The sequence below is a fragment of the Lissotriton vulgaris genome, chromosome 2_2 (genome assembly GCF_964263255.1).
Source record: "Lissotriton vulgaris chromosome 2_2, aLisVul1.2, whole genome shotgun sequence".
Lineage (NCBI taxonomy): Eukaryota > Metazoa > Chordata > Amphibia > Caudata > Salamandridae > Lissotriton > Lissotriton vulgaris.
Window position 1 is genome coordinate 193,858,248 of NC_141688.1, and position 23,731 is coordinate 193,881,978.

At 47.2% G+C, this 23,731-nt stretch overlaps 1 protein-coding gene across 2 annotated transcripts in view; it reads left to right on the forward strand.

Moving 5' to 3' along the window:
- E2F8 (E2F transcription factor 8) overlaps positions 1-11,234 on the forward strand; it is a 77,035-nt gene extending 65,801 nt beyond the window's left edge. For both annotated transcript variants that reach the window (XM_086959520.1, XM_086959522.1), the window contains exon 13: positions 10,519-11,234. In XM_086959520.1, coding sequence (XP_086815646.1) covers positions 10,519-10,701 — 183 coding nt within the window. In that variant the 3' untranslated portion in view covers positions 10,702-11,234. The remainder of the gene's footprint in view (positions 1-10,518) is intronic.
- Positions 11,235-23,731: the final 12,497 nt, after the last annotated feature.

Consider the following 23,731-nt stretch of genomic DNA (forward strand, 5'->3'; position numbering starts at 1 on the left):
GCTGCTGCAGCAGTGGTCTGTGGCGGCCATGTTAGGGGTAGGAAGTACCTGTACTTTAACACTAGTTTTACACTACACAGGCCCTTCTCCACTACACAAGACCTACACACTGTTGTTTCAATAGGGGCATTCTAAATTAACAGGGGATAAAAAGCGAAAAATTTCTGGGGAAAGGGCCAAGTCTCACAATATATATACACAGACGTAGACATGAGCAGTGGAGCACTTCATATCAAATAAGAAATACAAGTGACTAAGCTTAATAAAGAGAGCTTTGTCTGACTTTTTACTTTCTTTGGGAAAGAGGGTGAGTATGGGTTTTTGGAAGTCCTCCTGTACACTGCTCCAGAGTCTTGCTGTCTGATGATAGAGAGCTTGGTTCGCCTTATTGGATTTTTTAATTTTATGATTTATAGGTGATTTGATTTTCCTTTGGTGGTGTTATGGTGAAGTATGGGCACAAAATCCGTTACGCTCGCGAAATTGCAGAAAAATTCGCTCGTGGTGGATTTTGCACATGCCCGAGTTGAAGCTCAAATAATAATCAGCCCAAACAACTAGTGAGCACGGTCTAGGCTAAGCAGGTGTGCTTCCTTCTTATATCTACTGCCTACAATTAGATGTAATCCTTGATGGATGTCTTTGCATCCACGTGTTTCTCGAGCACAATCCCCGTGTTCTTCCTGTGACCTGGAGGCTGCTTTCTTCTCATCTGCTGCTCTGAGATCGGTCGCTGACCCTTTATAAACAAGAGGCATGTGCACTCGCATAGAAGGCCCGAACGTTTGTCCCCGCCACACACACACACACTAGGGTATGCATGTTGCAACGTTTTCCCGTCCTTTCCTCACTATGATGGACAGCTCACACGAGGGACCCCGGCGCCTTTCGGCGCGGTGGCAAAGTTAGACACATGTGGTCACTGGAGACAACTCTTTACTGGCACTTCACGCAGCAAAAGCACTATACATTTACCCAACGAGGTAGCACTTACTGATTAGCCAGTAGAAAGTACTCCTGTTGAGTAGAGGTATGGCACAACACGTGGCAACTTCGTGGATAAATATGCAGGTAGGATTCATTCTAGCACGATGCTCCTGTCACAAAAATTAAACATCAACAGGAAGCACTTACAGTTATAAGCAGGTGCCCCAGTAGAAGCTCTAATTCAGTCGTGCATTATAATCAGCCCAAACAACTAGTGAGCACGGTCCAGGTGTGCTTCCTCCCCATATCTACCGCCTACAATTAGATGTAATCCTTGATGGAGGTCTTTGCATCCACGAGTTTCTCGAACGCAATCCCCCCAAGTACTTCCTGTGACCAGGAGGCTGCTTTCTTCTCATCTGCTGCTCTGATCGATCGCTGACCCTTTATAAACAAGAGGCATGTGTACTTGCATAGAAGCCCCACCCGTTTGGCCCCGCACCACACACTCTAGGGTATGTAACATCTTCCTGCCCTTTCTCCCACTGTGATGGATTGGACAGCTCACTCGAGGGATATCGGCGCGGTGGCAAAGGTACAGAGTCCTTGATGGAGGTCTTAGCATCCGCGAGTATCTCAAGCGCAATCCCTGTGTTCTTCCTGTGACCAGGACGCTGCTTTCTTCTTATCTGCTGCTCTGACAACAAGAGGCATGTGAACTCGCATAGAAGCCCCGCCCATTTGGCCCCGCACACCACACACTAGGGTATGCAACGTCTTCCCGCCCTTTCCTCACTATGATGGACAGCTCACTCGAGGGACCTCGGTGCCTTTCGGCGAGGTGGCAAAGTTACAGACACACGTGTCACATTATTTGTACAAATGGCAAAAAAATCTGTGAGTTCTCAGGAAAATCCACAAACTCGCAGATTATTTTTGCCATTTTGCGCGAATCCGCAAAATTCGCCAATACTTAGTTATGTTTGTCTTTAACTTGATAAGTGTAAGGCTTTGTGAGTAATGCAAGCAATTGTGAAGTGGACTCTAGCTCTGAAAGGAATCTGTGGAACATTCTAATTTAAAGATTACTTACCAATGTTGAAATCCTTGAGTTGGTTCTGGATCCAGATCTCCACAGCTAGAAGATATGATTCATAATGTGCCTGCTGTTTTTGCAGTTAAAAGCTTAGTTCCTGAATTATTAGCCTGCACTTGCTTGGATAAATCTGAAGGAAAGCTGAAAAGTATTCTGATCAGCTGGAGACTTAAGCAGGAAAGTGTACACAAGTTAGTGAACACAGCTTTGCTACTGGGCTTTATTGGAGAAAATGGACTCGCTTGTCTCAATAGTTGACACGGTCTTGTCTTTTATGATGCAGTATCTCTATAAATTGTAGCAGCCTGATCAGTTTATTCTTATGCATACCATAAAGGTAGGCCAACGCTTCCGGCCTAGGCAGCTTTAGGGATCCACCGAATAAGGATGCCACCTGAAATGATGCTCAGCAGGCCTAAAAATGGTGTAGAGGCAGCACTAAGTATTGTTTTTCCTAGATCACTGAACATCCTCACACTGTTGCTGCCTGAGGGGCTACCTCGGTAACCGACTGAAAATCGAAGCCATTGCAGTGCTTTTCAATCCAGCTAAATTTGGTATCTCCTCTCACAAAAGTAGATCAGTTGCTCACCTACGTTTTTCCCATCAGACAGTTGTACACATCTGTTTGTCCAGGCTGCCCTGCTGGTGCTTCCTTTGCTTCATTTACAGTCAGGTAAGTAATGTGTTCCCGGCAGTGGACCAGCTTTCGCACAGGCAATCTCAGCTGTTGGATTGCAGCCTGGCATGGTGTTGGAATTCTGCACTATGTAGGTTAGGATATGTCGGTCATCATTTTTCTAACCTGTCTGAAACCGCCCTAGCCAGGCAGCCAACTCATAATTACTTTTGTTTAATTGTCTTTATTCTGAACTTCCACTCCTTCTTCTACTTCACACACGAGCACTATTCCACTGAACCCTTTTCCTTGAGCATCCTTCCATTTTTTGCTTACATCCGGTAATGTTTTTACCTCCCTTGTTTATTTAAGAATATATAAAACTAAGATTTCTAGATTTCTACTATAAAACAGTGGGTGTCTTATCTGTTTCTCTGGCGCGCATTCTAAAGTGTTCTTTTTGTTATGTATTAATTACTATGTGCTGATTTTTCAAGCATCTAAGCATATTTGATTTTTTGAAAATCTTTTCCTTGGTGTTCTCTAATATGTCTGGAACAATTCTTGTTTATATTATACTATACCCAGGTCCACGGACATTGATTGGTTTACCCCATTAGTCTGTAATGGTTAACTCATAAATAAGGCCATAGGAATGTAAAGAATATACCTTTAGTGGAAAAGTAAGATTAAAAGTAATTTTGCTTTCTCTGCAGGGCAGCCTCAATAAATTCATTAACAAAATATTTCTCTCTGTATTTAAATTCTGCTCATTGCAGAGCGATCTTCTGTTTAAGAATTTAATGAGGATGTTCCAGAACTAGACTTAAACGTTTGTGCTGTTTCCATCTCCTAACGTCCTAAAACATACTTCAGCGTGCAGTCTGTCTTCCCTTGCTCACTTGTGTGTGTGTTTTTACATATCCTCCATTTTAGATGCTAAACTGCTAATGGCTAAATCACTGACCCCCTGTCACCTCCTGCAGGTCCGCACGCCATTATTGCCTCCATCACAATCCACAGGTGGGCACTTGTACACTCTGGACGACACAGAAAAATACTCAGTCCCAAAGACAATCTGCAATTACAATTTATGTGGCACCCTAAGATGCATCAGCTATGGCAGACGTGCAATATACTCCTCGTTCTTTGATATATATCCTGCCCAGAAAAGTGCTCCGTACAGATGCAAGGAGAGGGATTATTAACTGATGTTATTGGATTACAAAGTATATTATAAGGGAGAAGTAACATACCAGGGGTTTTCATTTATCAGGTGCTCTTGGATGTCCTTAGGAGATTCAAAGAGCTGCTTTGTGCTGTTGGGCTCTCAGTGATTCATAATTATTTCTTACTATTGTAGCAGCGCTTTATTTATGTCCATGATTGTATCACAATACGCTGCTGCGCCTCAGATTTATGTAAAAGATCACCGTGAAAAGGATTTACACATTCAATCAATCAGGAAATTGTGAAGCGCGCTACTCACCTGTGAGGGTCTCATGGCGCGGGGTGCGGCTGCGGGTCACCCGAAGAGCCAGGTCTTGAGGCTCTTCCTGAAGGTGCGCAGAGTGGGGGAGCCTCTTATGTTAATCGGGAACTTGTTTCTGGCCGTAGCCGTGATGTAGGAAAAGGCTCTACCACCCGCTCTTGTTCTGTGGCTGCACAGGGTTTCTGCGAGGTCGGCAAAGCGGAGGTTCCCCTGGGTATGTGGAAGGAGACTTTTTCATTGAGGTATTTTGGACTTGGCGACAATCCTTGGTATACTACGCAGTTGATCTCTGTGGGTTTGGAGATTTAAAAACATTTAAAAAGCGCAGTTGAGTTTACATACCACTGCCCCCTAAGAATCCACATTTCAGACCAATATGCTTTATTTAAATACGAGTTGTACCCATGAAAGTGCAGAGCAGTTATATACATACAATAAAAGATTAAAATGTTAAAAACAAATGTGTATAAAACATCCAATGGTTAAAAGTACACTCTCCCAAGTGCATAAAACAAAAAAGGGGGAGATTTACAAAAACTCCATTAAATGCAGTTCAGCCCCCAGCAAGGCTGCAATGCGTTGCCTGACAGGGAGGAAGTAGGAGTGTGCCATATCTTCAAAGACATGGCTCTCTCCTCCCCTTTCCCTTGTGCCAACACTGATTACAGCTGCTGTGCACCATGCACACACCTTAGCGCCATTGCGTTAGGGTGTGTGTGTCTAGCATTGGTTTTGTACATGAAGGGTACCCTTCTACAAATACCATACCAGGCATAGACCAGATGCAAAGATTTTCCCATTTTGTGTGCGTGCTGCACAGTGCAGCACGCATGCAAAGTCCTTCATGGCCCCTACTTTAAAAGAGGCCTAGTTTTCTCACGCTTAACCCAATCTACTTTGTTTAGTGAATTGGGTTTCGTGTGTGAAACTTTGAGTGGCTGCATGGGAACGCCCATGCTCCACCCTTTGTGCGCCTGAATGCGTTAAGTAATGTAAAGCAGCGTCAGGTGCTGCTTTTCATTACTTTTTTGTTAAATAAGTTTAGCGTTGGAAAGCAAACACAATGCAAAATCTTCGTAAATCCCCCCCCCCCCCCAAAGTCTCCAGTTTTAAGACCATACTGGTGCCTTATAAAGTATATTTTGTGGAACAGGCTATGGCAGCTGCTTTAAAAAAAAAAAAACAGCCAAATGAGTGGTTTCTTTCTCGTCCACAAAAGTATATTCAGTGCGTCCCTCAAGTTCTTACTACATTGTTTCATTAGGAAGGGAATCAGAAAGTGCTTAGAGTACATAGCATACAAACCACAGAAAAATGCAACATTGTTTGCCCGGAGTTTCCGTCACGGGACGTAGTAAAGAATCCAGGCAGTGTTAAAGCTTATTGGGAAGTACAGCAAATATTTCACTGCCATCCCTATACCGGAACACATTCCCATCGACCCCTAACTCTAGTCCGATACACAGCAATTTTTGTCTTTGGGAGCTGCTAACATGTGATTGCCATGCTCACCTTATGGCTCTCCAAACCCTTATTTACAGACATGTTTTGTAGCATGATGGTATTGGCATTGGGTCTTTTTCATTTCATTTTATTTCTTTGGAGAAGATAAGATAAATGAAAGATATATTGGGTGTAGCCTAAATAAAAATGTGGTATCCTTGTAAATTCAGATTTTTTTAATCCAAAATTCAGATGTAAGACCTTAGTGGCGTGAAGGGAAAACATAAGTGATCAAAATCTGGGTGCTAATCAAAGACGTGACAATGTAACCTGAAATGAAATTTAGTTAGCAGTTAACAGTTTTTTGGTCTCGACTATTCTATCACGTAAGTGATGAATAGACAAGAGTATAGAGGGCAAACCAAGCTCTAAAACCACCAGGTGGATTACGTCGAGTGCATGTGCCCGTGCACGCGTGTGTTCTGTTTGCTCCCCCGGGCCGCCTCGCATCATCGCATTAATCAGCCCTCCTCCAAAGACTTGTTTACAGTGCCGGATTTCCTACAATGCGTGTTAATTGTTTATCAGTGAATTCTCGAGCGCGCGCTTGGCCCGTTCCCTCCCACTCGCTGGCATCCCCCCACCAGGCTCACGCTTCTCCAGCGCTCCGAGAGCTTCCCTTCAAAGGGATGCCTTATTCAAGTGCAGCGTCGACAATCGGAGCTGACAATCCCCAGCGCTGCCTCGTCGTTGTTGCGCTTACTCTTTTAGTGCAGCCTTGTTGGGTCAGCCAGATTTCGCACTAGTGCTTCTATTGGGTGTTACAAAAAGGTTTACTGCTAATGTTGTCTTCTTGAAGTGTCCTTTTGCTTAGTAGTGCATAATTGTAGTGTTCCTCATTCCAGTTAGGCCTCTGTTCGTGCAGTGTTACTCAATACTGCCTCGTTCCGTTTCAGTCTTCCTCCAGTGTGGCCTCAGTTCGGTCGACCTGCCTTGCTCAGGGTAGCTGTGTATTAGAACACTTGTAAATTTCTACAGTCAGCGCTATAGTCTTCTAGCGCCCACGCATTCCAGTGCCACACCTCTCAGCGCTATAGTTTTCTGGCGCTGACTCATTCTAGTGTATTCTTAATCAGTGCTGCTTCATCTTGGTGCCTTCGTTTCAGTGCAGCCTCATTCCGAGGGAGCTTTAGTGCAAGATGGCCTCATTACTCTCACGCAGTTGTAGGGAGGCACGGGGCAGCACCATTCCAGTGGAGCCTTGTCTCAAGACAACCTTATTCATGTACTTCCGTCCCATCCCTTACGCCTCCTCATTACATGCTGACTTATTCTACTCCTGTTCCCTTCCAGTGCAAAACTTGCACTGCTTTTAATGCAGCCCTATCCCAGCGTAGCCACATTCTACTGGTTTTATGCAAGCAGAGATTACACTCGCTGGCATCCCGCCCTCCTCCCCCCCAGGCTCACGCTTCTCCAGCGCGCCGAGAGCTTCACTTCTAAGGGATCCGCTCTCCCGCTCCCTGCTTCACACTTCAAAGGAATGTTATGTTATGCGTTTTTATTTGGCGCACAGATGCTCCAGCTAAGGAGCGTCCTGGCGCCCGACAAGGCAGCAGCACAACACAACGAAACAATAATCAAACAATAAACAAACTAAGGAAATAAGAAAGTTTTCCCCCCCACAATGCCGAGAGCATTTCTCGGCCGCTTTTTAAAAACATTTTTTTTTTCTCCGCTGGAGCAGTAAGAGTCAAGCCTGTAAAGTTTTTTTTTTTCTTCCAGCCTCCTTCAGTTACTGGCTTTAAACGGGGTTGCTTTAAAACAAAGCCAGTGTTTGCTTATTATTATTTTTCTTGTTTAGTTTCCGGTAACATTTAGCCTACACTGGCTTCGCATGAAGGCACACTTTCTAAAATGTAGACTTTAGTAAATCCGCCTAAATGCTGCAAGCCAAAATTATGTAGGCGTTTATTTGGTATTATTTATATGATAGTTTCCTTGTTCTCCCCTTGTTAGCTCTAATTTGCAATCCACTGCCTAAGCTGGCAGCAATGTACAAAGTAAAAACGTTCACAAGTACGAACTGTGACCACACTGACACACTCCAAGCCGCCGCCCTAACGAACGCCTCTTAACTATCAACACTCAGCAACAGCACAGCACCATTCAGCACCACAGCATCACTCAGACCCACCACATCACTATGCTCTACCACAGCATCACTCAGCACCACCACAGCACCACCACAACACCACTCAGCGTCACCACAGCATCACTCAACACCACCACAGCATCACTCAGCACCACCACAGCATCACTCAGCACCACCACAGCCTCACTCAGCACCACCACAGCCTCACTCAGCACCACCACAGCCTCACTCAGCACCACCACAGCCTCACTCAGCACCACCACAGCCTCACTCAGCGCCACCACAGCCTCACTCCGCGCCACCACAGCCTCACTCCGCGCCACCACAGCATCACTCCGCGCCACCACAGCATCACTCCGCGCCACCACAGCATCACTCAGCGCCACCACAGCATCACTCAGCGCCACCACAGCATCACTCAGCACCACCCCAGCATCACTCCGCGCCACCCCAGCATCACACAGTACCATTCAGCACCACTCCAGCATAACTCAGCACCACTCAGCATCACCACATCATCACTCAGCGCTATCCCAGCATCACTCAGCACCACCACATTCACTCAGCACCACCACATTCACTCAGCACCACCACGTTATCACTCAGCACCACCACGTTATCACTCAGCACCACCACGTTATCACTCAGCACCACCACGTTATCACTCAGCACCACCACGTTATCACTCAGCACCACGACAGCACCACTCTGGAACACTACAGCATCACTCTTGGCCTCCACAGCATCACTCTTGGCCTCCACAGCTTCACTCTTGGCCTCCACAGCTTCACTCTTGGCCTCCACAGCATCACTCTTGGCCTCCACAGCATCACTCTTGGCCTCCACAGCATCACTCTTGGCCTCCACAGCATCACTCTTGGCCTCCACGGCATCACTCTTGGCCTCCACGGCATCACTCTTGGCCTCCACGGCATCACTCTTGGCCTCCACGGCATCACTCAGGGCCTCCACGGCATCACTCAGGGCCTCCACGGCATCACTCAGGGCCCCCACGGCATCACTCAGGGCCCCCACGGCATCACTCGGGGCCTCCACGGCATCACTCGGGGCCTCCACGGCATCACTCGGGGCCTCCACGGCATCACTCGGGGCCTCCACGGCATCACTCGGGGCCTCCACGGCATCACTCGGGGCCTCCACGGCATCACTCGGGGCCCTCCACGGCATCACTCGAGGGCCTCCACGGCATCACTCAGGGCCCCCACGGCATCACTCGGGGCCCCCACGGCATCACTCGGGGCCTCCACGGCATCACTCGGGGCCTCCACGGCATCACTCGGGGCCTCCACGGCATCACTCGGGGCCTCCACGGCATCACTCGGGGCCTCCACGGCATCACTCGGGGCCTCCACGGCATCACTCGGGGCCTCCACGGCATCACTCGGGGCCTCCACGGCATCACTCTTAGCCTCCACAGCATCACTCTTAGCCTCCAGGGCATTACTCAGGGCCTCCAGGGCATTACTCAGGGCCTCCAGGGCATTACTCAGGGCCTCCAGGGTATTACTCAGGGCCTCCAGGGCATTACTCAAGGCCTCCACAGCATTACTCAGGGCCTCCACAGCATCACTCTTAGCCTCCACAGCATCACTCTTAGCCTCCACAGCATCACCCTTAGCCTCCACAGCATCACTCTTAGCCTCCACAGCATCACTCTTAGCCTCCACAGCACCACTCTTAGCCTCCACAGCACCACTCTTAGCCTCCACAGCACCACTCTTAGCCTCCACAGCACCACTCTTAGCCTCCACAGCACCACTCTTAGCCTCCACAGCACCACTCTTAGCCCCCACAGCACCACTCTTAGCCCCCACAGCTCCACTCTTAGCCCCCACAGCTCCACTCTTAGCCCCCACAGCACCACTCTTAGCCCCCACAGCACCACTCTTAGCCCCCACAGCACCACTCTTAGCCCCCACAGCACCACTCAGGGCCCCCACAGCACCACTCACGGGCACCACCACATCACTCACGGGCACCACCACATCACTCACGGGCACCACCACATCACTCACGGGCACCACCACATCACTCACGGGCACCACCACATCACTCACGGGCACCACCACCACATCACTCAGTGCCACCACAGCATCAATCTGTGCAACCATTCAACAACAACTGGTTCAAATATGTTCTCTAAATGTTTCAAGCTTTATTACAAATGTCACAAAAAAGATGTTAATATTTCACTTCTGTTCTTGGATATTTGTCACAATAAAATACACAATAACATAATCTTCACAAAAGTTATTTACAAAAGTTTTAGCTATTGCCATTATAAATTACAATCACTTTTATTTAAGTATTAATTATTTGAAAAAATTAAAATCCATTGTTATTTGTAATATCAATACATCTAAGTCACGTAAATACAAAACATGTTGCATTACAAATGCTATAGGTGTCACATTTGCGAAAGTTATAACTATTGGCATTGTAAATGACAAAGCTATTAAGTTAGCTATTTTCAAAACCAACACATAAATAAAAAAAATTGTCATTTACAAGACCAATAGCTCAAACTTTTCTAATGCGAGACCTATTGCATTGCAAATGCTTGTTAAATACATTTCTTTTTGTAGTGCCCTCTTCACCCTAAGAAAATGTCTATTGTCTAATGGTGTACAATGTCTGAGAGCCATTCCTCGCTGAAAGCTGATCTACTTGCCTTCTGACAAGCATTTGTTTTATGCTCAAAATTGAAGTATAGATACAAATCTGAACTACCTATAATTTGGTCTTATTATTTTATGTTTGAACAGACTTCGGTGCCACTGACTCCCAAGGGCTCGCAACCTGTCGAGGAGAACTTCTTCCGAACTCCAGGAGGTGTGACTTCAAGTGCCAGTTCGTCTCCTTCGGATCCAACCAATGCTACTAAATTGTCCATGGGTGCTGTTTCTATCCCACAAAGAAAACTTGATGTTGGGACAGAAGTTCTGTGAACTGCTGTCCATATGTCTGTTTCTGTATTGACTTGAAGTTCTTCTGCATTTAGCATTGCACACATATTTGTAAACATAGTTCAGAGACCTAGGCAAGATATTACAAGTATTTTTTTACTACATAACCAATGCTGGATAGCTATGTTTTATACAGAAAATTTACTTTCGGTGCTGGAGTTTATGTAATAATTTTATAAACGTGGACACTTATTTTTTTTCCGAAAGCATTACTGAAATAGGTTATATTCCTGTTTATGATACCAATACTGCAGAAAGAATACTTTTCTGTACAGTGTTTAAACTTATTTTGTGTATTAAGTACACCTTTTGCACAATGGAAGTACTGTGATATGTATATACTGTAATTTTAAATAGAAGCCATAGTTCTATTTTGATGGAATTTGTTTGACATGTTCTTACGGTAATGTTTTTGTAAAGTTATGAATCCTTAATCAAGGCACCGAAAAACAACTTGAATTATTTATATAATGTATTTGAATCAAATTTTAAAAATACTTACATTTTGAAAGCTGTATTGTGTTTTTGTCTATTGACTGGATAAGAAGAGTAATGTCTTTGTCAGTCCATAAAGCAGTTGCAATTCCTACAAGACACATGTATGTGCGCCTACTCTGGGTCCATCTTTGTAATGTCTGCTTCTGATGCATTTACTGAGCCCTTTTCTAAAAAATGCCAAAAGAGCATTTGTTTTCCCAAGATTCTTAGAATGTCAGACAACAACACATCAGTCACACCTTTACAACGCATTGTTTTGTATTATGACAGTTTTACACAGTTGGTAAGATTTTCAACACACCCATCCACACACACACATATATATATATATATATATATATATATATATATATATATATATATATAAACAGAACTCGTTCCGGCACAAGCCTGTGCCACCAATTATTCCAATCGGCAAAGAAAGAACGAAGAGTTGAACCCAACTTCAGTGCTTACATATATATATATATATATATATTCGCAGCCCGTCCCGACAACGCTGCCGTCCAGTAGTATATTGTTTTGTAGGATTTCGTTTTGATAGCATTTCTTTTCTGTGACAGGCTTGTAAAACGCTCCGATTCACAGTGCACTGCTGATGCACTTAAGAGTGCGCGTTCAGTAGTGTGTGAACTCGAGTTTCCCTACTTTATTTTTCCTTGCAATATTTTATAGCGCAAACTCAACAACATGGCATGAGCACAATTTACATTACAGAAGAACACATACATTTGTGGTAAGCACGGGGAGACAAAGCGATTTGCCTGGAATCAGGATGTTGAGCTGATGCCGAGATTCGTACGTAGGTCCCCAGCTCTAAAGTTTGCAATTCTAGTACTTTTGGCGGGAGGTGTGTCTAAAAGTGTATTTCGGTGCTGGCCATCAATGAGAGAGACCTGTGCATTTTTCAAATCAGTGGTGAAAAAATATGAGTATGTTGCTGGAGATGTGGGCCGCCGTGCCACCAATGTACTTACCGGGGGAGGGTAAACACCCATTATTCTGCAACTTTCTTTCCGCATACCATCACTCCTCATACTTTCATTACGAAAGTACCATGACTCCGCAATGCCATTATAACGCATGGCATTACATTTTATATGCTTTTACCATGCATACATTTACAACTAAATTCGTTGTAAATGCATGAATGGTAAAAGCATGTTTTTTTATGTTTGGATATGGTAAGTATGGGTATTGGGGTATATTTTTTGTGGTACTGAGGTATATGTTTTGGAGTGTTTGGGTATTTTAAGGGTTCAGATATAGTTATGGGGTACAAGGGTAGGTTTAGGGATGGGTTTTGGGGCACAGGGGTATTTTTAGGGTTCAGGGCTAGGTTTGGGGTACAGGGTATTTTAAGGGTTCAGGGCTAGGTTTGGGTTTTAGGAGCACAGGGGTATTTTTGGGGTTCAGGGCTAGGTTTGGGTTTTGAGGTACAGGGGTATTTCAGGGTTCAGATGTAGGTTTGAGTTTTGGGGTACAGGGTTATTTGTATGGTTATGGTTTAGGTTTGGGGTACAGGGGAATTTTTAGAGTTCAGGGGTAGGCTTGGGTTTTGGGGTACCGTGGTATTTTAAGGGTTCAGGGCTAGGTTTGGGTTTTGGGGTACCGTGGTATTTTAAGGGTTCAGGGCTAGGTTTGGGTTTTGGGGTACAGGAGTATTTTAGGGTTCAGGGGTAGGTTTGGGGGTACAGGGGTATTTTTAGGGTTCAGGGCTAGGTTTGGGTTTTGGAGTACACTGGTATTTTTAGGGTTCAGGGGTAGGTTTGGGTTTTGAGGTACAGGGGTATTTATAGGGTTCGGGGCTAGGTTTGGTTTTGGGGTACAGGGGTATTTATAGGGTTTAGGGATAGGCTTGGGTTTTGGGGTACAGGGTATATTTATAGGGTTAGGGTCGGTTAGTGTTTAAGGGTGTTGGGGTATTTTAAGGAGTAAGGGTGGGTTATGATTATGGGGTGCAGGGGTATTTAAAGGGATCAGGGTGGGCACCCGGAGATGGATGTACAGAACCTGGGAAGAAAAAACAATGAAATATTGGGCACAACGCTCGCTTTTTTTTTCCCCCCCCGTAATCCCGCGCCCCGCACACGCCCACAGCACACGATATGAGACATGGCATGAAGGGCGGAACGTACCACACGCCCCAAGCGTTTGTCACGCCCCAGCACACGCCCGCAGCACAACGCAGACACGCCCGCAAGGGACTACTTTGCTGGCACGGTTCTTTTACCTTTTAAATGTATATGGTGGGTGTCTGCATAGCCTATGTCCTTCTGCTGCAACTGCCCTTTCCAACGCTGTATAGGGTGTTGTGATTGGTGCTAGGTTCCTGAGATTACCCGCCTCAAAGGTTTAGGCTCTCTCTTTATTATATTAGTATAGATATTTATTACAATCCAGTTGTGCCTCTAGTGATCCCACCATAAGCTCTGCATGATTGTACTTCCAAGAGGTAGTATGATGTTTTATTTGGTGGCAATGTGGTGTTTCAACCTTATGGTTTATGTCACAGACTCCTTCATGGAATGGAAAGTTTCTCGCAGATCTGTTGAGTAGGTGGTCTCAAAACCTTGATTTCCCATGTTAATTCAAATAGGAAACTTTGCAGTCCGATATAGAAAAACCAGTTTATTGGAATTACATCAAATTTGGCAGAAACATCAGTACTTGGCTAAAACTTTGCTTTGGTGTAAATCCATTATGTTGTTTTCAGAACGGTTGTGCCTCAGTATAAAAAAATTCTTAAGAGGGACTTTGATTGGTTGAGGAAGTTTCTTTTTTTTTTTTTTTTTTTTTGGTTTGTTAGCCATCAGCCATTTTAGAACTGGTCCCACACTACCAAGTGGTCTGATCTGCTGGCAGCAACTTAGAACAAAATGTTGCATCCACCATTACAGGACTCTTTCCCTTTGTCTTGAAAAGGGGACCACCTAGCCCTCATGAGGCCAAATAAAAATGTAGGGTTAATGGTGCTCCAGTGAGATCCAGCACGAGCCTCTCGTGCGGTACGCTGGTACTTCACTCAAGCTTAACTCGAATGGACACAGCGGTGAGGCCGTGTAAGGAGGGGATTCCGAGGGAAAATTAAATTAATTAATTTTGCATCAGCAGAAGGCCTAGGATTCCCCCCCCTTACACGGCCCCACCGCTGTTACCTGCACGGAAGCAGCTGCAGTGTCCTATAGGGTTTGTGGACATTAAGTAATTCAACACATTACACCTGTGGTCAATTTTCTATATTCCTTAACAGGATTACTGTCTTAAAGACTTCACGAGTCAAGAGGTTGATCCTATATGACTTTGCAACTGAAAAGACACCTTCTGCCATGCCCTATGAACAACCCCCTGTAGTTTCTTAAAGTACATTACAAAGGCATGCAACTTGTAAGCCATATGTAAAACACCATTGTGAGAAAATGCACTTCTATGTGGGACACTTGCATTATTGAAAAATATACAGTGCCACCAATCATTCAACAAAGTTCTGTACAATAAGAGAAATGTTCATGTGCCCAGGTATCCACTGATGGTAGTCAATTGTTAGCAGAAGCTCTGGCCTTTTTTACTGATTGTTTTAATCAGACTATGGGTTTAAGAAACAACCTACTTTGCCTCTGCAACCTACATCCAGTGTCCTCCACCTTTACCTTTTTTTCACTTTTTAATACTTGCACCCCAGTTTTAGTGATCTGTAAAAACTGCACCATAGAACTATAAACAGGCATTCTGAAGTAGGGGATCTCTGCGTATAGTCATAATCTAGTGAATAGTCCCGCCCATGTGCGTGGACCCAGGAGCAATCAAAAATAATCTCTTAAAGTGTCGAAAAAATGCAGAACTGCACAGACACTTACGAGAGAATTAAAGACAGATAATGCAGCCTATAACCAGGCTACACTGTCCAGTACTTCAACTAGAAATTCCACCAAAAATCCACAAACAGCAAAGTCTGTCCAGATTTCCCTTGCCTCAGCAGCAAAAACCCTCTGGAATGATAGAGAGGAAGACATGGACAGAAAAGCCCCATAGGCTGCCATTATGTGGCCCAAAACAGGATACTGTGCCTTTAAGAGAACTTTCTAGAACTTCACAGTATCCCAGAATGCACTGCAGGTCCCTTTTACTTTCAGTACTTTTTTCCGGCTCCTGCAAGCAGGACCCTGGAGCATTGAGCTCTCCCTTTTCAAGGGTTTTTTGGTGATTTTTCCCTGCTTTTTCAAAGTTAAGTGCTTTCTAAGTACTTTGGTGCTTTTCTCCTTGGTTTTTGCACTCTGTTTTATGTCAAATATGCCTGCCTTATTCAACAAATGCCCGGAGTGCTCCAGGAAGAAGGCCCAATCAGATCTCCATGAGGTGTGTTTCCTCTGCCTTCCATCTTCCCATGTCCGAGAGGAGTGTGTGATCTGTCCAGGCTTCTCTGGCAGAACCCTGAAGGATGGAAAGATCAGGCTTCAGGGCCTTGAAGAAAGAAGGCTGAAGGCACAAGGTGGGTCTGGAGGGGCTTCGTCTGCCCATGCTGAGGCCTCTGGGGGGCTCCACAGGGGCAGGAAGACCAGCAAGCGTCCCCATTCTCCGTCGGGGTCGATTGCGCCGACTACGGTGTCGAGAGGGATGACTACGGTCTTCCCCGTCGTCAGGGGGCAAAACGGCGTCAAAGGACCTTACAAGGCCACCATCGAAGTCTCCTGTGACTATTTCGTCGTCGTCGAGTGATCGACGTCGAAAGGCCTGGCGTCGGCGCTCGCCGTCGAGGTGACTTCGCCGTTGCCGAAAAGGAGACGATCGTCGTCGAGGAATGGATCGCCGTCGAGGCACAGGTTGCCGTCAAAGCGCAGATCGCCGTCGAGGCGCAGAAGAACGCCGTCGAGGCGCAGAAGGTCGCCGTCGAGGCGGACGAGGTCGCTGTCGAGGCAAAGGCGTTCAACGCCGAGAAGACGCTCGACGTCAAGGGACTGACGCTCGCCGTCCGGTCGCCGTTCTTCGACGCCGAGGTAAAGTGGAAGGAAACCTGACGCCATGGGTGGTTCGCCAACGTCCCAGGCTGTTAAAGAAGGCGGTTTACCGGGCTCTGTGTATTCCGAGGTGTATACCTGTCACAGAAGGTTACGCCACCGCCTCCATTGCCGAGGGGTCCTCCTCCGAGGAACCCTACTCCTCCGTTACCACCACCTCAGCCTGGACCTCGGTTGCCAGAAAAGCTGCCTCCGGTTCCTCCGAGGTGGGTCTCACTGCCTAGACTTCCGACCCCTCCCAAGGGGACACCTAAGCCGAAGGCCCCGGCCAAGCCTAACTCACCTGCTCCTGTGGAACCGGCGGATCGACCAAGGCCGAGGAAGTCGCAATCACGCTCCGGACGGAGAGGAAGATCGAGGAGTCGACGTAGATCCTCCACCAGATCAAGACGTCGCCATAGGAGACGGGGATCTAGGTCCCGCAGGGACTCCTCCAGGACCCGCTCCTACTCATCGACTTTGTCGGGCTCCCCGGGGACCAGGGTGTCTCCGGCGGATGACATAAGCACATTCCAGGAGGTTCTCTTGAGGGGGGCTGCAAAATTGGGTATCACGGTGACGGCTCCAACACCTACGACGTCCGTGATATTCGAAACGCTTCACAAGAAGCATTTGTCTTGCCCTCTACTACCACTAGTACCTGGATTGGTAGAACCTGCAGAGGAGCTGTTCCTCACACCAGCGGTAGTGAAGACCGCTCCCTCCCGGCTTCTGAAGAAGTACAGGGCCCGAAGAAGTACAGGGCCCGGATTCGGACCCGGCCTTACTGAGGATAGATCCGTTCCCTGATTCGGTGATAGTGACGGCGGCCAGGAAGTAACACTGTACCTCCCCGTCCTCCACCGTGCCGCCAGATAAAGAAAGTCGATGGATCGACTCGGCTGGAAGGAAGGCTTGTGGGACTGTGTCCACAGCCATGAAGGTGTTCAGCAATGCGGCGCTGCTAGGACGCTATGACCGGGCCCTGTGGGACTCCCTGCAACAGTTCGTGGAACTCCTGCCAAGAGACAAGAGGGAGGACTTCAAAGAGATCCTCAGGAAGGGATGCTGGTGTCAAACCAGGTCATCAGCGCAGCGGCGGATGCCTCCCTGTTGGCTGCCCATGGTTACTGTCATGGGATCAATCAGCGGCGCCATGCTTGGCTCAGGCTCACGTCACTCAAGCCGGAGGCCCAGCAGCGGGTGGCCAATCTGCCCTTTTCCGGGGAGACCTTGTTCGGAAAACACGCAGATGATGAGATAGCCCGCAGGAAGGCGGAGGCGGAGACCCTTACGGCTGTGGGCTTGGAGAAGCCAAAAGAAAAGAAGTCCTACCGCCCTTTCCAGAGACGGTTCGGTGCACAGGGAAGAGGACGAGGGCAGTCTTCGGGACAACAGCAGCAGCAAAAACAGCAGCAGTTCCGGAGACCCTTCCAGAAGCGCCAGAAGGGTAGAGGGGGACAGCAGTCCTCTACAGCGAACAAGGGCGCGACCCTGAGCTGTTACTTCCCCTTCATCCGTTACCCGCTCCGGTGGGGGAAAGCGTTCAATTTTTTCTGGCAGAGTGGAGAAAAATTACTCAGGACAAGTGGGTACAGTCTTCGGTTCATCAGCCCGCCTCCAGAGATCCCTCCGGTCAGCTCACAGTATCAACTGCGCGAGCTCCAGGCGGAGGCCGATATCCTGTTAAGGAAAAGGGCGATAGAAGACGTACCTCTGTCTCAAAGAGGAAGAGGTCTGTACTCCCTGTTCTTCCTGGTTCGCAAGAAGGACAAGAACGAGTTCAGGCCCATTCTGGACTTGCGGCAGGCAAACAAGTAGATTGGCAGAGAAAAGTTTTGCATGCTGTCGTTGCATCAGATTTATCCTCAGTTGCAACAGGGAGACTGGCTTTGTGCAATAGACCTACAGGATGCGTACTTCCATGTGCCCATTACATGCAAACACAGGAAGTTTCTGCGATTTCAAGTCGGCACCAATAATTATCAGTACACAGTACTGCCATTCGGGCTGAAATCTGCGCCCAGAACATTCTCGAAGTGTGTGGTAGCGGCACACCTAAGGAAGAGCAAGGTGTTTGTCTACCCGTATCTGGACGATTGGTTGATCAAGGCCTCCTCCTTCTCGGAAGCTTAAGCACACTTCCAGAAGACGTGCGTTCTCTTGAACAAGCTGGGGTTGCACATCAACATGTCCAAGTCTGTCCCGACCCCGGTCCAGTGCATTCAATACTTGGGAGCCACCATCAATACGCTGTCAGCAAGCGTGTCTCCTTCGGAGGAGCGACGGCAATCGATCCTTCGGAAGGCTCAGGCTCTTATGACCGCTCCATCTACAACAGTGAGGACGGTGTCTTCTCTACTGGGGTCGATGGCCTCTTGTATCTTCCTCACTCCTCATGCACGACTGCACATGAGACCTCTGCAGGAGTGCTTGGAGGACCAGAGGAAAGGATCTTGGGATGACAAGATACGACTGTCTCTGCATGCTCTTCAGTCTCTGAAGTGGTGGTGTTCAGCGGAGAATCTCCTCAGAGGGGTTCCCTTCCACAAGGACATTCCCATTCAGACTATCGTGACGGATGCTTCTCTCCACGGCTGGGGAGCGTATTCGGGAGACTTACAGATTCAAGGAACGTGGTCCCCGATGGAGTCCACGTACCATATCAACTTCCTGGAACTCAGAGCTGTTCACTTGGCACTGAAGGCCTTTCATCCGTCCTTCCAGGCCAACGCTCTGCTTGTACAGACGGATAATACGACCACGATGTATGACCTCAACAAGCAGGGGGGCTCGGGATCACGCACTCTGTCACAGGAGGCGCAGGCGATCTGGCACTGGCTTCTGGCCAGAGGATTGACGATAACGGCTACCCATCTACCAGGTGTACAGGATGTTCAGGCAGACGCACTGAGCAGACTGATTCAGGAAAACTACGAATGGGTCATAAACGACAAAGTACTAGGAGAAGTCTTCGAAAGGTGGGGGACTCCAGACGTAGATCTGTTCGCCACCGCCGAAAACAGCAAATGCCGAGACTTCGCCTCCAGGTACTACCAGCAAGGGACGCTGGGGATTGCACTATGGATCAACTGGTCGAACAGCTTTCTGTACGCTTTTCCACCCATTCCCCTGATTCCAGCGGTGCTCATCAAACTGTCCCAGTCAAGGGCACGGATGATCCTGATTGCCCCGGAATGGCCCAGGCAGTGGTGGTTCACGGACCTGCTTCACCGGTCTCCTTCCGCACATATGGCTGCCGTGCAGGCTGGACCTTCTCACGAAGTTCGGGGGGCAGATGTTGCACCCCAACCTCTCGTCTTTGATTTTGGCGGCATGGCTCCTGAGATAGTGAAATATGGCCATTTGAATCTGCCTGAAGATTGCATGGACATACTGAAGGAGTCTAAGCGACCTTCCACTCGGGCGTCCTATGCTTACAAGTGGAAGAGGTTTTGTATCTGGTGTAAGTCCAAGAACTATGACCCGACGACGTGCAATGAAGACGTCATCCTTCCTTACCTTCTACATTTAGCGCGGTCTGGCCTTAATGTTCATTCCATTAAGGTTCATCTCGCTGCATTGACTGCCTACAGGAAATGCCCTTCACAGACTTCCTTTTTCCAGATCCCTGTGATCAAAGATTTCTTGGAAGGCTTGAAGAAAGTATTCCCTCCTGTCCGGCTTCCTTCGCCTTCATGGGAATTGAATGTGGTGCTGCCCAGATTGATGAAGGAGCCTTTTGAACCTATTCATAAGGCTTCATTGCAGCACCTGTCCTGGAAGGCGGCGTTCCTCATGGCCATTACATCGTCCCGCAGGGTGAGTGAAATTCAGGCGTTGTGTTGCCAAGAACCTTATACTGTATTTCATGCTGCTAAGGTTGTTATGCGCACTCACCCTAAATTTCTTCCGAAGGTTATATCTGATTTCCATGTCAACCAGACTATAACTTTGCCTACGATTTTTCAGAATCCTTCATCTCCAGTGGAAAGCTCTTTTCATTCCCTGGATGTTAGCAGGGTGTTGAAATTTTATCTGGATAAGACCAAAGATATTTGTAGGTCAGACCAATTGTTCATCAATTATGGATCAGTCCGGATGTGTCTTGCTACCTCTAAGCAGTCCATCTCTAGGTGGATTGTGTCCTGCATACAACTGTGTTACCAGAAAGCTAAGGGGGTAAACCTAAGGCTCATTCCACCAGGGGCAAAGCTGCCACGACGGCTTTGCTCCGTAATGTTCCAATTGCAGAAATCTGCAAGGCCGCCACTTGGAAGTCGGTCCATACCTTTGCTAAGCATTACTGTCTGGACACGGATGCCAGGGCAGACGCTCAGGTTGGGCAGGCTTCGCTGCGAAATCTGTTCGCACAATAGTGGTGTTATTTCTCGTTTCTCCCCTGCCGCTTTGGTGTGGGGATGGGCTTGCCATTCTATTCACTAGATTATGACTATACACAGAGATTCCCTACTACAGAAGGAGTAGTTTCTGTCCTGTAACTCCAGTTCTGTAGTAGGGGTATCTCTGTTATAGTCATAAGCGCCCGCCCTCCTCCCCGGTGGGATTTTTTCGACGCTTTAAGAGATTATTTTTTATTGCTCCGGGGTCCACGCACATAGGCGGGACTATTCACTAGATTATCGATTCTGGGCAGCCTGTCTAGGCCCACCACCGGCACCCAAGGATACTATCAAGAGCCTCGGAATCTGGTTAGATAGTTCTTTGATATTTGACTATCAAGCAACCAGACTATCTGCCATCTGCTTTGGGCTCCTCAGAATCATTAGAAAGATCCTTCCCTTGCTACACTTCGAAGCAAAACAGACTGCGATACAGGGCCTGATCCAATCCCGTCTGGATTTTGGGAACGCCCTGTATTTAGGAGCACCCGGCTTTACCTTGCATAAACTGCAAACAATTCAAAATTTTGCTGCTCGGACATTATTGCAAATTCCTCGCAGGTTATCTGTTAAATCCAGACTGAAAAGCCTACATTGGCTCCCCATTAGGGAGAGAATCAGTTTCAAATCTCTCTGTCTTACTCATCAGGCATTCTGGGCTACTGGCCCAGCAATTAATCTCTCCCTAATCACCAGGTTTGCCTCCTTGAGCACTAGCCTCACCTAGTGTGCAGCCAGCCATCCAGCCCACTCCCAACATATGTTTTCTTTACCAAGAAAGGTTGCAGTACGGCGATTTATCGGCTGGGTGGAGGGGTCTGTTGCGAAGGAGAGGAGAGAAAGATAACTTGTTGTATACTCCTGTTCTTTTCCCTTCCTACCAGATTCTTAAGCTCTCGCAATGCTTTCATGGGGGGCCTACATACAGCAGACCAGTGTTCATGTAAACCAGTTTCAGTAATCTTTTTGTGAAGATCCATGAAGTGGGTAAGGCTAACGGAAGGCATGCAAGGTAACCAAAGCAGCCGATTGACACATTTAGCAATGTATACTACTATTATAAAGGAAGAACTTTGAACCTTTGAGGCGGGTAAACTCGGGAACCACAGCTCCAATCTACACACCGATACATCGATGTAATCGTCAGGGTGTGCAGATGATCATAGGCTATAGAAACGTAATAAATATACGTTGTTTAAAAAATTTACAGAAAAAAAGTAGTCCCTTGGAAGAAGCGCCGGCCGCGACGTGTGTGGCCGACGTGAGGAGCGGCGTCCAGGAACGCGAGGAGGACCGGCGGACATAACGCGGGGAGGAGCAGTGAGCGGCGGATGAGGTAGGTTATTTATTTATTTATTTAGGAGCGGTGAGCGGCGGAAAAATGAAGCAAAAATGAAAATCGTGAGTAAGAGGAAGCAAACGGAGCATTACAAAAGTGAGCCAAACGGTGCATTACCGGAGGAAAAGGTTACGTGTGCAGGTTACAAAAGCGTACATCGTGAGCAAGAGGAAGCAAACAGAGCATTACATAAGTGAGCCAAACTGTGCATTACAGGAGGAAAAAGTTACATGTGCAGGTTACAAAAGCGTAGAAAGTAAACATAGAGGTATTGGGGGAAAAAGTGACGTGTGCAGGTAGCAAACGGAGCATTAAAAAAGTGAGCCAAACGGTGCAGTACAGGAGGAAAAAGTTACGTGTGCAGGTTACAAAAGCGTACAAAGTTAACATAGAGGTATAATTCTGCAATATATGGAGGAAGGCTCCGGGGGACTCATGGACAACGTCGGGCGGGCGGAGGCCCTGAAGCCTAATTGCTCCCGGACAACGTTGGGACGGGCTGCTAGTAGGTATATACAGAGATCCCTCAATACTGCCTTCATTCCTTCTCCATATTGTTTCCTGGACTAACCACATTATCTATACTAATATAATAAAGAGAGAGCCCAAACCTTTGAGGTGGGTAATCTCAGGAACCACAGCACCAATCACAACACCCAATACAGCGTTGGAAAGGGCAGTTGCAGCAGAAGGACATAGGCTATGCAGACGTCCACCATATACATTTAAAAGGTAAAAACCGTGCCAGCAAAGTAGTCCCTTGTGGGCGTGTCTGCGTTGTGCTGTGGGCGTGTGCTGGGGCGTGACAAACGCTGGGGGCGTGTGGTACAATCCGCCCTTCATGCCATGTCTCATATTGTGGGCATGTGCAGGGCGCGGGATTATAGGGAAAAAAGTGAGCGGTGTGCCCAATATTTCATTGTTTTTTTCTTCCCAGGTTCTGTACATCCAGCTCCGGGTGTCTACCCTGCTCCCTTTAAATACCCCTGCACCCCATAATCATAACCCACCCATACTCCTTAAAATACCCCAACACCCTTACACACTAACCCATCTTAACCCTATAAATATACCCTGTACCCCAAAACCCAAACCTAGCCCTGAACCCTATAAATACCCCTGTACTTCAAAACCCAAACCTATCCCTGAACCCTAAAAATACCCCTGTTCTCCAAAACCCAAACCGAGCCCTGAACCCTAAAAATACCCCTGTACCCCAAAACCCAAACCTACCCCTGAACCCTAAAATACCCCTGTACCCCAAAATCCAAACCTAGCCCTGAACCCTTAAAATACCCCTGTACCCCAAAACCCAAACCTACCCCTGAACCCTAAAAATACCCCTGTAGCCCAAAACCCAAACTTAGTCCTGAACCATACAAATAACCCTGTACCTCAAAACCCAAACCTACACCTGAACCCTAAAATACCCCTGTACCCCAAAACCCAAGCCTAGCCCTGAACCCTAAAAATACCCCTGTACCCCAAAACCCAAACCTAGCCCTGAACCCTAAAAATACCCCAAAACCCAAACCTAGCCCTGAACCCTAAACATACCCCTGTACCCCAAAACCTATCCCTAAACCCTAAAACTACCCTTGTACCCCATAACTATATCTGAACCCTTAAAATACCCAAACACCCCAAAACATATAACTCAGTACCCCCAAAAATATACCCCTATACCCATACTTACCTTATCCAAACATTAAAAAAAAACATGCTTTTACCATTCATGCATTTACAACGAATTTCGCTGTAAATGTATGCGTGGTAAA